This window comes from Dromaius novaehollandiae, chromosome 16, assembly GCF_036370855.1.
Source record: "Dromaius novaehollandiae isolate bDroNov1 chromosome 16, bDroNov1.hap1, whole genome shotgun sequence".
NCBI lineage: Eukaryota > Metazoa > Chordata > Aves > Casuariiformes > Dromaiidae > Dromaius > Dromaius novaehollandiae.
Window position 1 is genome coordinate 4,720,707 of NC_088113.1, and position 16,499 is coordinate 4,737,205.

At 43.2% G+C, this 16,499-nt stretch overlaps 1 protein-coding gene and 1 non-coding gene across 4 annotated transcripts; one reads left to right on the forward strand and one right to left on the reverse strand.

Annotated features, from left to right (window-relative positions):
- Positions 1-1,306: 1,306 nt before the first annotated feature.
- Positions 1,307-14,696, reverse strand: NFS1 (NFS1 cysteine desulfurase). 3 transcript variants are annotated; one of them, XM_064521334.1, is made up of 13 exons: positions 14,541-14,696; positions 14,390-14,457; positions 13,471-13,587; positions 12,723-12,806; positions 11,455-11,607; positions 10,329-10,422; positions 8,223-8,357; positions 6,606-6,763; positions 5,751-5,856; positions 5,473-5,554; positions 4,024-4,107; positions 3,739-3,828; positions 1,307-3,072 (listed from the first exon to the last, which is right to left on the reverse strand). In XM_064521334.1, exons 1-13 carry the CDS (start codon positions 14,632-14,634, stop codon positions 3,009-3,011), a joined length of 1,329 nt encoding a protein of 442 aa, XP_064377404.1. In that variant the 5' UTR covers positions 14,635-14,696; the 3' UTR covers positions 1,307-3,008. The 3 variants fall into 3 exon arrangements, with proteins under 3 accessions (XP_064377404.1, XP_064377406.1, XP_064377405.1); XM_064521336.1 differs by lacking the exon at positions 14,390-14,457 and having other exon boundaries at positions 14,541-14,673; XM_064521335.1 differs by lacking the exons at positions 14,390-14,457; positions 14,541-14,696 and adding an exon at positions 14,020-14,367.
- On the forward strand, positions 14,688-15,511 carry LOC112983167 (uncharacterized). Its single transcript, XR_010391854.1, has 2 exons — positions 14,688-14,785; positions 15,437-15,511. It is a non-coding gene; the product is annotated as an uncharacterized LOC112983167 (transcript).
- Positions 15,512-16,499: the final 988 nt, after the last annotated feature.

Below are 16,499 nucleotides of genomic sequence, written 5' to 3' on the forward strand. Positions count from 1 at the left end.
GTCAGTTGGCTCACAACTTGTTTTAAAGACATGCCCTATTGATACTGTATAGTTACTCTTCAAAACTGGAACATCACACCTTCCCAACTCAAATGCCTTATTTGTTTTACTAGGCATACTTAGCACAAAACCACTTGGATTGTTCTTAAGCATGAGTTTTACTCCTTGTAATGGGATCTTGTACCAGTGTCTTTTTTGTTGTTGTTTTGGATGACCACGAGGAACTTCAGCAGTCAGAATGCTCAGTTCTCCTAAGCATTCATTTTAAATGAATGTTCATTTTAAAAGCTGGCATTTGCTTTCTTCCACTCGAGGATGTTATTTACTGTTCAAAAATTTAACCAGAACTCCACCAGTCATTAGTGGAGATCTCCTTCGCCAGCTCCTTTGCACTCAGGTTTGGGAAGTCATCCCCAAACAAACACAGAACACCTATCCAATCAGTAAGTTCCAAAATAAGGTGCAACATTTTGTTGGGAGCAATGGCTTTCATGTTGCTTCATCATTGTAGAAGCCACCACCACCAACGTATCGCTTGCTGTTTAACACTTTCAACGCATCTGTAAACTGAGCCTCTTCCTCTCAAGTCCCCTCAAGCCAAGAACAGGTAGCTAATTCCATATTATCCTTCCTGAAAAAAACATTCAGTTATTTTGGTGGTATGTTATATCAGCTTTTAGTTATACCAACACCCCTAGGGAGAATTTCTGTTCCCCTTGCACATTACCTAACCATCTCACATAAATAGAATAAATTTTTCCAGTATTATCTGTCTCACTGGCTCAATTTTTATGACATTTGCGGAATGGTGACACTAAATCCTCACCTTCCTGCATCCTCATCTCATTATTAATTTAATGCTCTGCAGATGGCACTAATTAATCACCAACTCAAAAAAACCCATCATAGCTCCCTCACTTGAATTATAGGCAACTCCATTTGTAAATATTCCCCTCCCAAACAAATGTATTTCCTAGTACAAAAATCTTTAACTGCATTCAGAGGTGTACAACTGGAAATTCGTCCTTGGTATTTCTTCTTTCTCTCATGGTGGTGAAGTTAATAGTGTGTTAGAACTGTTAATACGAGTTGGCCAAACCTTTTTATGTAGCATTTACATTTTAAATCTCAGTACATGAGACTTAGGAGTTTATATATTCTTTAATGAAAGATTGCAATTTAGCAATTTAACTGATCATGCCACATAGTTCAGCCAGAAAGGTGGATCCCCACAAAATAATTTGTGCCCTAAATATTTTTGTTTTTCCTCCAAGTTTATAGTTATCAAAGACTGAAAGTAGCCAAGTTTAAGTCTTATCTATATTTTTATTGTTCAGAAAACACAAAGAACAATTTCATAAAAATATGGTTCTAAAACATGCTGTAAGAGTGTTATTACATTATGCTTAAGCCACAAAACATACATGGCCCAAAGAGGAAATGTAGTACACACAACACCTCTAAAATCTAGTTATGCATCTGGAAGTTGTGAGGAAATATTTTAAGGTGCCAGCCCTACAATATTACAACTGAAGCCAGTAATCAATTTCAAAGAGAACAATTCAGGATTAGCTTTGCATTACAAACAACCAAATCTGACCTTGGTAACAAAAAAAAGAACAAGTTCTGTAATGCAATCCACCTTGTGAGACTTAGCTTCAGCTTTTGTATTCTAAGTTTAATCCTCGAGGTAGATACCGTCCAGAACTGAAAACATGCACTGTCTATAGAGTACCTTAAATTCAGTGTCTAATACAGCATTCGGCAATCGACAAACCTCTTTGAGAGTGGTCTACATATGCAACTGGTACAAAGGCACTTCACTGAAAGGTCAAAGGGAAGAGAGAAGAAACACTGATACAAATTAATCTTATCAAACCCATTTTAACACACACTTTCCCCAGCATTTGTGGGGAATGGATTCCCATGGAAGTCTCTAACCAGACAGAAGTAAAGCCTGAAGTGCAAAGAAAACTCTAGTGCCACATATCCTTATTTCAAGCCAGAACATCCAGGCTCAACTGACAAAAAATAAGGGAGAAGCAACAGGCTCCCTAAAGTAACCAGAATCCAACTGCCCATAGGCGAAGTCTGAGTAATGGCAAAGGACTCATCACAAGGGAAGAAAACAAAACCAGACAGCATTAGGACATTGCACTTTATCTGCTTTCCCCCCCACTCATCACTCCTGTTCCACCTAAAATTGGTACTGCAACTGAAGCTGACATATTCTACCTATCACCCTCCCTCAGTCATTCAAGTTCTCTTTACTCAGAAAAAAATTGCATGGAAAAACACAATGGAGCAGACAGCAAACTGCTTCATCACCATATTGTAAATTCTGTAACGTGAAGGATGTTTTGGATTAATGCATATTGTACAAGCATCAGGAAAAAAAATGGAGATAAAACCAAGGAATAGGCAAAAATCTTGAGTTGGGGGGAAAAATTACACTTAAATGCATGTACATCTTAACTGTGAAAGCATATGGCCACGCTGAGGCATCCTTTTCCTCTAGAAATGCTGAACTGCCACCTCTGTGAGAATTTCTGACAATACAACACATTCAAACTGCACAAAAAACAGTTGCTGTTGCACAGATGCTTGCCTCAGCCAAAAATAAAAGGAACTGGAGGCCTGGCAATGGGTCTTTGCTGCAAACAAAACAGCTATAAAGGATGTTCTACTGTGCCAGGATACTGGCACATGCTAGTTTCATTTTCACATTAGAAAATACATTTCCAAATAAATTCTGTCTCAGCATAAATTTCTGTGTGTAAATATAAACACAATGAGCATTAAAGGATCTTGCTTTTATCCAGGATAAAAGCTAGTTTCACTTTTGGCTTCTTAGACTTTGTACACAGAAAGGGCAGTATTCCAGTCAAATTGTAAATGTAAAAAACAAAAACAAAGTGCTGCATGAATTGAATGAATGTTCAGGAATGTACAGAAAATGCATTTTAACCCACATCTATCTAGTCCATGGTTAGAGCTAAGTTGTTTTCTCAGTGCTGAGTCCATTTAATGCTTTTGAGGTCAATTCCATCCTGCACCATTTCCCACAGTGGACTGTAAAGAAAAGAGAGAAAAATGAGTGCCACTTCGAATGCTAAAAACAATGACATCAACAAAAATAATCAAAAAAGCAATTTCATTAACTACAGGGGGAAGCACGAGGTGGGAAGCGCAATGCAGGAAGCACGAGGCGGGAAGCACGAGATCTTCCCCTTCTGTAGATGATCAGTCTCCACCGCTGCCTTCAGCCAAAAGGACAAAGGTGAGAGGGGTAGGTGCCCCATCTTATTTTCCGCTCCCAGTTTAGGGCATTAAGCACAAGTGTTTCTTAGAGACTGAGTCCTTGCATTCAGTACTGGCCTGATGAGTCAACAGTTCTTCAGTTTCAGCAAAATTAAAGAACTTACTGATCCATCACCACAATGATACCATCTCCACCTTGGAAGCTTCAAGGTAACACTTGCCCTACACACTTGCCCTAATCTTATATTCCTCTCTTGATAAAGGCAGGATCTGGGAGAAGGTTTGTTATCAGGTTCATTTGCTTCAAAGATTTTCGCTACTGTCAAGATCAGGCCCACTACGTACTCTGGTATCACTCCACGTTTATATACAGAGAGACCACCAGATTTTTAAAGCAAACTATTTTCAACTCAATCCAACTCCTCAAATGATTCTCATACCTAGGAAGCCTTTAAGTTCAATAAGAAGGTGGCTCACCTCATTTCCCTCAGCCTCTTAACATGCTGTATGCACTTCTGCACTGTATAATCTACTTCTTCTTCTGTAGTGAAACGACCAATGCCAAACCTAAAAAAAGCAACCAAACAAAATTACACCCAAAACAGCAACAAAAACGTTCCCCTATGCCCCCTCCTCTCCACCCCGCACGACATTAAGGACATGAATATCATACATACGGAGGGGTGGAAGAAGCTCACCACCCACTTTCAGCATAAAAAAAGAAACAGATTTGGAAGCAATAAGGAAGACCGCTGCATGCACCTTATGGATGAGTGAGCCAAGTCTTCATCTGTCCCAATTGCCCGTAAAACATAGGAAGGCTCCAGAGAGGCAGACGTACAAGCACTAGGGAAAGGGAGGGAAAGTAAATCTCACACTTTTGTTCATGTGCAAATGCTCCACTCAAGTAACGCTGCACCAATATCCTCCAAAAAAGAACACGCCCCTTCCAGACATTTAATATTACTATGACTCTTTACAACGACTTACAGCAGGTCTCCCAGCCTCTTAGAAACAGGTAGTGAATAGAAGGAGACAGAGGGAGCAAGAAGAATAGTATTTCTGCTGTTGCAGAAAAGGAATGGAAGGCACAGGCACTAGATAGGAATGAGAGTAATAAGTTGGGAACACGATAAAAGAGATAGCACAGATAATATAATAAGAACAAATACAATGCCAAATACAAGAAGCAGACTAAGAGGCATCTGAAATGAAGGATGAGGAAAGAAGACAAAGAGCCAAGAAAGAATTAGCCAAAGAAGATAACATACCAATGGACACATTAAAAAAAAACACAACAACAACAACAAAAAACTTCCCAAGCTGCTATTTGGCAGCAGTACAAATCAATGGAAAGCAGTGCACTGAGGAATCCCAAGTAAGAAGATCTAGTCACAGTAGTCAGGAACTTTCATCCTAAAGCACTAGGCAAAACTGGTTGCATGCTGTTACTCAGTTTTTACAGGTGGCAACATGCAGCACAGAGCAGAGAGCTGCTTATAGATGCGCACAAAGCAGAGCCTGAGCACCAAAGAGATTTTCAAATTATGTAAGTGCTGGGCTTCACAGACTGCCAGGTAAAGACCTGTTCTTCCTGTTTATACCGCCAACACGTTTGTAATTAAGATACACATTTCAGACTGCTTCATTCAGAAAGGTGAAAAAAGACTTTATTAACTTCTTCCTTATAAGCATCTAGTTGGCCTTAGTAACAGAAATGTTACCAATCACTCCTGCAGAGTCAACACAGCTCCAGAAGAATGCACTGAATTTTCTTTCTTCTTCTGCATCGAATACAGGTTCTATTAACTAATTTAATGTGGATATCTGTCCAGCCTCACTAGATTCCAGTTATGATCTATCACTGGTGTGAAATCCTGCTGAAGGACAAAAGCTGTAGAGGCTCAAACGGTGATTTACAACGAAAGTGCCATCATGGGTGGTGGCTACTTGGATCACAGGCAACAAGTCTGCAAAGCTGGCAGGTAGCAATTTGCAGTTTTTGCTTTCAAGCTGAGTAAATTTAACCTTCATTCTCAAAGTGCCACTTTAGAGAAACACCGTCTCAGAGTGCACTCAATGTCAGGCTGACTCATCAGCCAAAAAAGCAAATACAGGGCACAGAGGAGACCACTAATTAGTTTGTAATTCTCTTAGCACATATTTTCTCTCCAAAATATAGCACTCTCCCTTCCCATATATTCCACCTACCTTCCTGAAGACAGAGCCACATCTTTCAGAGCCATCAGAAGACTCTCCCCTTCCACATATGCAAAAGATAAATTGACGCACCCTACATTAAAAAACAAACACACACACTCCCATCAACTGAATTCTACGGCAAATCCTATCCCTCACATCTCCCCTCCTTGAAGGAATCTCTGAATACAAAGCAGCATAATGTTCAGTTAAACCACATTATTCAGGCAGGGCAATTAACACTGAGGAGACAGACAGTTCTGACAGGGTCAGGATTTTGCTGATGTTACCTGGATAGCGATGCTCTCTATCTCCATTCATAACCACATCAGGAACTTCATTCATTATTTTTGTAACCAGTCGTTCTGCCAGTAGTGAGATGCGCTTATGGTCATACTAGCAAAGAAAGAAAGAAAGAAAGACCAGAACAACAAATGGTGAACATGTCTGACCTCTAATGAAACTTCTCTAACCACCCAGCTCAGATGATGAGTCTCTGCCTGTCTCAGGAACAAGCTTAATTCTGTGTGCACAGATGTTCTGGCCCATGTTCCCCACTGGCAGTATTTTAAAGGGTTTTTACATTCCAATTGCAAAGAATGCATTGGTGCACAAAAAGCGATATAGCAGCACACAGAGGAGTCAGGAAAAGAGTTTTAAGCACCGGACCTAGCAAATAAACTTTACTGTCTAAGCCTAAAAAAAAATAAAAGAAAACCATTAAACTATTATTTGCAAAGCTGCAGTAAACTTGAACTTATATATGTTTAAATATGAATTTGAAATTCTTGCTGTTTTAATATACATTACATGAGCATAACTAATTGTTTCAGAGATGCTAATAACGTGCAGGTGCAGAATGGAGAGATGAGTACAGCACATAAAGCTTTATTTCACTAAAATTATCAGTTGGAGAAAACCATGATTTAAAGCACTTCAACAAGGAAAAATTTAAGAAAAGGCTGAAAATGAACTTCCAGTTGCATAGAAACATGTATTCTGAAGATCTCAAAACATTTACTTAATGTTACAACAAGAGAATCAAATTTAATCCAGGCACACAAACACAAAAAGATCTGAGGGATCTAAGATCTAGCAGGTCCTGTTTCATTATTTTCTGGAATACAGAACAGTCTCCCACATACCTCCATCTCTTGCTGTGCCACTTCACATGCTGCCCCAAGGCCCACTGCTAAAGGAGTAGGCACAGTCCCAGATCGCAGTCCTCTCTCCTGACCTCCCCCACTTTGCAAGGGCTCTAGCCTCACACGTGGTCGACGGCGAACGTAGATAGCACCAACCCCTTGAAAACAAGGATAGCAGTTGGACAGGTTTAGTATGCATCCACAGTTCTGAAATTACAAAAAGGGACACCATGATTTGGAAACATTCCTTTCTTCCACAGCAAACATGTATTTGGACCCCTCACTGCAGAGAAGTGGAGTGAACACATACAGAAGCACACTATTTTCTAGAAAATGGCATTCACTCCCATCATTCATGTTCCCTCTTCAGTCAGGTTTCCAGAACTTCAGACGTGGGAGAAGTTTGGCCTCTCCCAGTGTTTCAGCCCCTTAATGACTCTCAGTAATTCCCTTGCTTTTGCTGATTCCTGTGAACAGTTAAGTTCATCCCATTGCACTAAAGTTATTATCTGTAGACAAGTCATTTCTTAAGGCTTGTCAACTGACTCCTGCTCCAAGTTTCAGAAAAGCTCCTTTCCCTGGATTAGCAGGCCAGCAACACTCCCAGGAGTCCTCTCCCTTTTCTTTCATAAGGGACAACCCATCAGTGGCACCGATCTCCAACCAGCAGATTGGATAGCCCAGTTTTGACAGCCAGCTAGTTTCACTCTCCGTTCTCCTCACCTACAAACTTGGTAAACACATATTTACATGTCTTGACATACCCAACCAGTGACCGTCACCATACAGCCAGAAGCTGCAACCATTCTTCCTAAGATGTTGTGACATTTATGCCTGTCACCTGCCTAAAGTTATTGTGTGGACACATACTGTTTGTCCAGAAACATGCCTTGAGCCCTCAGGAGAGCTCACACAAAAGAAAGACAGTATCTTGAAAAAAATAATCTTTTGCCTTTTGTTTCTGAATAGCACATAAAATACAGCAAGTTTGATTTGTGTCTTCCTACAACCCAGGGTTACAAGGAGGGAAAAAAAAAAAGAAAAAGGAAAAAAGAAGTAGGAAAGTGATACTAGCTAAAATTTTACTATTTGGGAACTGACTACAAAATCCATAGCTGGATTTTAAATTCCATTCTACAGAAAAGATGTAGAAAGGGGTTTTGGGGTGGGAGAGAAGCTGCTTGGTGCAGAGGACAACCAACATCTCTAATAATTTAAACTCCCTGGTTACTTCCAGATCTTCCTGTTGTCAGTCACATGTGGATTTAAACTTTGCCCTATACTACAACAATTTCATTTCAAACCTGTCAGCATCAGAGCTGCTTCACACCAAGTGGATGCCTCCTGCAGAGCCACTTCTACTGCCACAGTTTTAAGCTACTATTCCTTTATTTAGTAAAGCCACCTCCCATAAGCACTGAAGATCCACTTACCCTAATTGCAGGTTACCCTGAACTAATTCAAAAATCAGCCTACTACCACTAATAAAATCGTTTTCTACAGTTTAAGGCATGGTAGTAATCACTATGACAGACAGGTCAGACTTTATACCTTGTGTTGTTAGCTTCTTAAGACAGGCACAGAAACAATTCTTTAGAAAAGCACTTTAATAAATACCTTTCGGCCCATAAATTTTATGGCCGCTGATGCTCATTAGATCAATTTTCATATCATTGACATCCATAGGAATTTTACCAATTGCTTGTGCAGCATCTGTGTGGAAGAAAACCTTATGGGCACGGCAGATCTCACCTGTAATAAAAATATAAGAGAAAGAAAAACCTCTCGTTATCTCATCTAATGGTTACGTATTTCCAACAATGAATCTAAAGCATCAGTTTATAGCATGGAACAGTTCTGAGGTGAAAAAGGAAGAAATGGGTCTTGTCACATCTCCTTGATAGCACAGCACACAGAGCCTATAGCTACATAGGAGCTATTCTAGCTAATGCATAGCAGGGCACAGTTTTAGGTTGTTCAGCAGAGAAGCTACAATGTATTTCTCTTACAGAGAAGTTAAAAGGTCTTCTGTTGGCAAGAATTAGGATTGTTTTCAAATTCACAGGTACCAGAACATGACCCTGTAAGTTTAAATGTCTGAAAGGGACATCCGTGTTTCCCCACAGCAGATGACTCCACAGCTGGACAACACTGAAATTCTTTTTTTCTTGACTCTTTCTTCTTGACACCAGTCCAGTACTTGCCAGCCTTACTTTCATGTTTATACTTGCCAAATATTTTTGTGCCTTTTTTCTTATTTTCCAAGTTTCACAATACTTAGCTCCAAAAATTTTCTCAGGAAGCATTATCACCAATTCTTATGCATGCTGATTACCCCCCTCCAAACTGACTTAAGCCCATTATCAACTTTTTTGCATCCAGAATTAAAATATACTACAGGACAAAATGATGTAGCGCTGGTGGTAGTGAACCTAAATATTCTTTATTCTTGTCACTAAAAAAAAAAATCACTTGTAGGAGAGAAGTTGTCCTACCGTGGCCCAGTAAGAACAACATTGCTATTACTAGTAACAGGCCACAAGCCTTACGTTAACTGTGCCTTATTCTAATTTTGCAAGGCAGTCCTGGCCTATGAGGCTTATCATCAATGTATTATGAGAACTTACAGCACAAACCAGAGCTTGGTACTACCTGTCTCTTGTTATGATGTGACATTTAAGCATGGGATAATAGCAATAGCCTTAAGAATATAGACATGGGTTGAAAACAGATGCTCCAGAGCTATAAGCAACTCACTGATGGTCAATTACTAGTCAATTGAAGAAATGTAACCTTGAGGACTGGAAAAAGACTGCTTTGAGCAAAATAAAGAAAAGAAACTAGCAGCTAAGCATGAGAAAAAACAGCTGAGCAACAGGATAAGACACCTGCCACAGCCTGAGAAAAACAATACCCTCCAGAGTTATGCAGTATACAGTTCAGCACAGAGGCCAAAGGCTAAAAACCGTCTAGAAACTCAAACATCTTATAAAAGGATATCTGGATATCTTGAGGGGGCTGGGGGGGTGGGGTTGAGGTCATTGTCACAGGAATTGTTATTGTGGAATTGCTGTGGGATCCTCAGAGCTGCAGGTGGGCCTTCTGCTCACCCTGCCTGCTTCAACAACCCCAGTTCTCTGGCTCTCCCTTCATTTGCTCTACCCGCTTGCTTTGAGGACCCCGTGCCTCTGCTTGCCTGCTCCGAGCCTGGCTCTCCCTCTCTCTGTGTCCAGTTCCAGGAACCCTGGCTCCTGAGGAGCCTTTTGAGCCACCAGCCAATGGTCCAGGACTGTATGTAGCAGCGTGAATGCATGTGCAGCTGAGTAGGGTGCTCACTCTTTCCTCCCAAAATTCTGCATGTTTCTCCTCTCTAACACTTTAAGTGCTCAATAAACCCTTCTTGCATATAAACTCAGCTTGGCTAGTTATTCTGAGCAACAAAGTTTTTCTTCCCATTGTAAAATTCAGAGTGAAACTGAAAACAATACAGCTGATCCATACTGCAAGGCTAGAATTTCTGTAATATTCACTGTTAAAATACTGAGTGCTGCACTCATTGCTCTTTTAGAAAAAGCTGATTTGAGAGAGCATCGTTACCTCCTTAATTATATTACACCTAATATTTTACATCAGTGCAGCTCTCTAACACTTGGCTGTGAAAACATTAAATAAAATGAAGCAGAAGTGACAAGACTTTGCTTGTTGAAGCCAACATCTACTTACCAATGTCACGAATTGGCTGCTTTACTCCTATTTCATTATTCACAGTCATTACAGAAACCAAACTTGTATCTGGCTGGAGTGCAGCCTCCAATTCCTGGTGAAACATTCAAGCAGACAGAAGTTGTAACTCAAAGCAGAAGCAAAAGATTCCCGAAGCACAGCTTCAGTTTGCTAGCAAATCTTAACCAGCACATTATTAACAAAACCGTTGCTTCCTAACAAATGCCCCTGATGACAGCACTAACTCTACAAAACCTGTAGGAAGAAGAGCACAGGCAACTGCATTTCTACGCATGCCAGCACTGGTATGTGCAATGCCACCTGCCTTGATTAAATCAAGTCATAACAGGCTTTTGCTAGGTGCATCATACTCACATTCTCAGAACTTCATTTTCTTTTATAAACAAATTAAACACCCATGAAACAGCTTAAACCACATCTAGACAAAGTGAGATTTGCTATAAAGGAGTTTTGCTAAATATGCAAAAGCATAATGTGAAGCAGGAGTCTGCAAACAAAGTTCTCGGAGAACACCACCAGCACTTTTGTACCTGCAGGCATGAGCCCTCTACCCTGCCACATAAACAGAACATCTACCCAAGCCAGACATCCGGCCTAGAAATAAAACTGATGCTGTCCTGTACTATAGATAGAATACAACTGATGAAAGGAGTGCACAGAATTAAATCCAGTGCTGCTGCCATCACACCCAGAAGGGTCAATGCATGGACACAAGTCAGAACGGAGAACCGTAATTACTGTGTCTGATGTCTTGAATAGCTCAGGTCATGAAATTTCACCACTAACTTCTCTATCAAAGCCAGCTCCACCCTATGTCAAGTCATGTACTGGCCTTTCTATATGGTACACAACATCTCCAACTGCATGTGTGAACGACAGCAGGTGCATGGTGGTATAAGAGATGGATGCTCTGGTTGAGAAAGAGTCTAGAGGACCCCCGAGAAGAGAAAATCTTTCCTCAACTGTGACTGTGACTCTCCTTGTACCTTGTGATATTTATCATCTTTTCCTCTTCACTATTAAGCGGACACAAGGTCCTCTGAAACCTCAGTTTGAAGCATAAAGCTCTTCCATGCTCACTATCTTTCTGACAGTAAAAACCTACCTTCAAATCGATGAGCCCATTTCTTTTAACAGGCAGATACGTGACCTGAAAACCTTCTGTCTCCAGGGAACGGCAAGAATCCAGTACACACTTGTGCTCTGTTTGGGTAGTAACGATGTGCTTCTTTCTGGATTTATAGAATCTTGCAACACCCTGTCATGCACAATCCACGAACAAGAAATTTGCTGTTAAACTGCTGAAGAGAGCAAGCTTTATATAAAATCCTCATGAACAAGAAACTAGGCAAAGCACTACATGGTATAGTCTGAAACAGCTAACGCATAAAAACGAGAATTAGCAATAGTCCTGTCTGCAGCAGTACAGGTTTACTCAGAGGAAGCAAGAAGGTAACTTTGACTCAGATAAAGAATATTTTTCTTTTCCAGTGAATTACTCAGCTATATTGTAAAACTATAATTCAGATATAATTCCATTTCAAACTTCTCTGTTTGCCCCAAACTCATGAATCTAAAAGGCAGAAACATGTCATTCACACTAGATACTTGCATCAGGACTCATTTTTCAAAAGCATCTCAGTTTTCAAAAAAATCTGTAAAAAAGTTGTTAGATACAAATTCTAAACATTTTTTATCAAAAGAAACACTTTTTAAAAAAACTTATGAAGTCATATGGAATGAGAAATCTGAACAGCCATATGCATCTAGGCTAAAGGTTAAAACGTTAACTAGTCTTACAAAAAAGTTCATAACCAGCATCTCTGCTGTACTTCACAATAAATATTTTAATTGCACAAGCAGAAGTACTGCGCTTGGTGCACATAAGATACACATACATTTTATCCCCAGTTAAAATAAAAACAAAACAAAAAAAAAACCCAAAAAAACACACCATGAACTAATTTTGTTCAGATTGGACAAAAAGACTCCTAATATCTTTAAATCAGCATCACAATTCCTAAAGAATTTTATGGAATAATTAGGCCAGTGGCAGAAGGCTGAGATGCTTTTCACCCCAGAACAGCTCCAATCACACAAGCTCAGTTTCAGAAGACGACAAAACATCAAATATGACACCCTGCCCTCAGAACCATGCCCCGGAGAGCCTGCCATCCCAATATTTCTTCCATCTACATGGCAGAATATGGCAAGTAGTAGAGTAATAAAACAAATACATGCTAACTAGGTCAACAAATTAACATTTAAACTGGTGAAAGATGTCTATGGTTCTGAACAGCATGGTTTTTAACACAAAGCCCTTACAAATTCTGTAACAACTGTACTAAACAGCCATCAGTGTAAACCTTTTACCTTAATTGCCATATTATTTGATTCTGTAGCGCCACTGGTAAAAATAATTTCTCTGTGATCAGCTCCTATTAAATCTGCAACTTGCTGTTTAAAGACAAATACAAACATGATTTTGTTATTCTAAGATGCAATGAATTCACCATATGAGAAACATATAGAAAGCATTTTCAAGAACATGGTCTTGAGCCTCAAAACAATTACAGCTAATGCCTAACAAAATGACACTACAAATACAATAGCCTTAATACCTGCATTAATACAAAATACATAAGGAATTCACAATCAACATTAGTAACGATATTAAGCATTAGCTTCTCATAAAAGAATAATAGTTAAAAATGCGAAAACTAATATGCATTACATTCAAAATAAGCCACAAAGACCCATACCTAAGATGAGGAGAAAAAAAAAACCTTACCAATTTTATTATGATGAAGTGTGAAATTAGCCCAGTTACTGCAGCAGTATATTTGTGACCTCGGAAAACTAAAAATCCTAAGGCACCTTTGTCTAAAGTATGGGTTTCTAACCATTTCAATACCTGTAATATCACTTCTATTTTTTCTTGCAATTAATCCTCTGAAGTATAGCTAAACTAAGAGAAAATGAAGTCACTAAACCCAGCCCACAGAGAATTAATTACATAAAATAGTTTTTTCTTATTATTACTTTTGATTTTCTTTTTAAATTCAATTTCTTCACCAGCAGGAAAACCGCCGTGAACCTCAGGAGCGCCGAAGGGACTCACCCGTCTCGCTTTCTCCATGGCGGCCTCGCTCTCCCACCCATAGGCGTGAGTCCTAGAATGAGGGTTCCCGTAGTAGGTCATCAGGTAGGGAAGCATGCTGTCCAAAACTCTGGGGTCCTGCAGGACACAAACAGCTCAGGCTTAGAAACTGAAAACGAAACGCACTGCCTTCCTCTCTAAACACACGTTCCCTTCCTCCTACCCCAGGATTAGTACTTCTGCTGCAGCACCAATCTTTATCTCAAGCCAGATCTTGAACATTTAAGGCTACTGCGCGTACTCTACGCAACATATCCTGCAAGGATCTGGCAAACACAACCAGGGACCCGGCAACCTACACTCCAGCTCTTGCACACAGCCTTGGCCTGTATTGGGGTGATCTCAGAAGAACAGGCCTTTCTGAGGAGGAAGGATACATTAGCTTAAAAATTCACAAGAATTACACCAAAAAAAGAATGTTGCTTCTATTAATCCCTCATCTCCCCTCAAAACAACACCTGCCACGGCTGGTTTTAGTATAAGTTATAACGCGGCTGCTTTCACTATTACCATCCAAGACAGCTTGCACCCACAGAAGCAAACAGGTGCATTAAAGCCGCCAACCCCCCCGGGAAAGGCGCGGGGGGAGGAGGGACACGGCTGCCCTCGGGACCCCCCGGAGACTTTCGCTGAACAAGCCAGGCTTCCTCCGGCACCAAACTAAACGTGTTGGCAGCCGCGGTTTATTTTAAATGACGCTGGTGACCGACAGGCAGCACGAAAAGCGCAGTAAGTGCTTTAAGCTCAGGAAGGGAGGACTCGGGGGGAAACAATAAATAGATAGAGGGAAGGGGAGCTTCTTTCTTCTGTTTCTGCCGCTCCTCGGGAAAGCCGCGGGGAGGAGGCAGCCGCGGGGCCCGGCGGGCGGCGGGGCGCGCACCAGCGGGGTGGTGGCCTGCACGTCCATGTAGAGCGGCCGCAGGGCGCCGCCTCCATCGCCGCCTCGCTCTGCGGAGAGGGAGAGTCGCCATGGGGCGCCTGCGGCAGCGGCAGCGCCGCCGCCGCCCCGCCCCGCCCCGCCCCGGCCTTACCGCGTCCCGCCGCCGGTCCCGCCGCCGCCGAGAGCCGCCGGGGCGCGGGGCCGCGGGCCGCCCGCAGGGCCGCCAGGCGTCGCCACACCAGCATGGCCGCGCGCCGCTGCCGGGCCCGGGCGGAAGCGGCCGCGCAGCTCCCGGCGTTCCGCCCCGCCCCTTCCGGGGGCGCCGCGAAGCGCGCCGGAAGCGCCGGCCGGAGCGGGCAGGAGGCGGAGGGCGCAGCGCGGCGAGCGAGCGGCGAGGTATGGCCGGGCCGCTCGCGCGGGGCCCCGCGCCCTCGGGGCCGGCTGCCGTGGTGGGGCCGCCCTGCTGCTGCCTGCGGCGCTGTCCGAGCCGCCAGCGCCGACGGGGCCTCCAGGGCGCCTGGAGAGCAGGCGTCGGGCCGGGGGGGGAGGGGGCCGGGCGGCAGGTGCTGCCGCTCCGGTGCGCTCGGCCGTGGCGATGCCTCCGGGGGCCGCTGGAGGCCGCGACCCGGCCCAGGAGCCGCGGCGGAGATAAGCGAGCCCCGCGTCGCAGGGCTTTGCTGCCCGGACGCGCCGGTGCCGGTCCTGGCTGCGGCAGCCGCTCCGTTAAGCACCCGCTGGCTCGGTGCGCGCTCGCTGCTTCTTCACGCAGCCTCTCTTCTGAGCCCTGGTGGCCCGCGAAGGCGGCTTCACAGGCCTCTCTGTTTCAGTACACCTTCCTCTGAGCGTTCAAGGCGGGCGATGATGGAGAAACGAGAGGTTTCAGCAGCGCATCAGGAAAAAACAGCAACATGAGATCCTAGTTCGGTTTTGGTCCCTTTGGAAAGTTACTGGTATCCCGGGGAGCCCTGGGGTAGAAGTTCCTGATCGTGGTGTGCTCAACCTGGGTGCAGCGTGAAAATGGTGAAAGCCAAATTTTGTTCTTTGTAGAAGTAACTGCTCCAGGCAGTTGGAGACATCGATAGCCAGGAGAGTGCAGCACTGCCGCTCGCAGCAGCAGAGCGGTAAGTTGGCAGTTTACGCGAACCTGAACGTTTGCGCGAGGCGTGTTGGACGAGGGAGTTTGTCGCGGGAGGTGCTGCTCTCTCAGATGTCCTCACTTTGGGCTTCTGTAACGCAGCTTCATTTTTTCCCTGTTTCTCTGCTCTCTGAATCGCACGGGGAAAGCCGCAGCCGCTAACACTTTTGGACAGCAAGCCTCGCGGCAGAGGCTTTGTGAGGGGGCACCATGTGTTGCCCCTCGGGAGCCACCGCGCTGAAGTGCATTGCAGCCCCTAGAGAAGGGCCTCACAGACAGCCCTGAGTGAGGGACTCAAACTAGTTATGAGAAACATAGTGGCCTTCACAGAGGCTTGCTGAAGTCAAAACAGAGCTGTCATCAAGGTATTGGCATTTCGTTGCTGCTGTTGCCTATCCGTTAGGCAAGTGAGCAAGTTGAAACGCTTCCTTCAGTGTCTCTTCTGCTCCAAGCTAGAGAGAAAATCCCGGGCTCTAGAATTGGGCCTTTCTGGTGTATTTATTTTGCTGATAAACTGACAGACTATTTCATTCCGGTTCAGTGACCTGCTTAACACAGCTGTTTGGGCTGCCAGCTAGTCAATTTGCCTACGATACTACAGTTGTGAGAAGCTCTGGTACATAAGGACCTCACGACTGCTGCTGTTCAGCACAATTTGGTGATAGAAGTATATGAGACAAAGTGGTAGATCCATGTTCCTTTTGTGTGTTTGGGGTTTTTTTGTGCTTTCTTTTCTAGATGCCTGTGACTGGGGGCCCATATGGGCAATCGCAGCCCAACTGCTTTGACAGGATAAAAATGGGTTTCATGATGGGCTTTGCAGTAGGCATGGCAGCAGGAGCGCTGTTTGGCACATTTTCCTGCCTCAGGTATGTTGGTAATAGCCCGAGTTCCCTTTACACTATCCAGCACGCCAACACAGAAACAAAAAGTGTTCTCTGCTCCACCAAGTTACCTCTTGTGCTACTTTCTGGC

Bases quoted from the DNA above. Each gene is read 5' to 3' on its own strand.
- NFS1 (XM_064521334.1), bottom strand. From the start codon at position 14,634: ATGCTGGTGTGGCGACGCCTGGCGGCCCTGCGGGCGGCCCGCGGCCCC. The intron at 14,458-14,540 runs GTAAGGCCGGGG...CCCTCTCCGCAG, and splicing joins GGGACCGGCGGCGGGACGCG to AGCGAGGCGGCGATGGAGGC. The intron at 8,358-10,328 runs GTAAGTAGATGT...TTTTTATTACAG, and splicing joins GCAGCCAATTCGTGACATTG to GTGAGATCTGCCGTGCCCAT.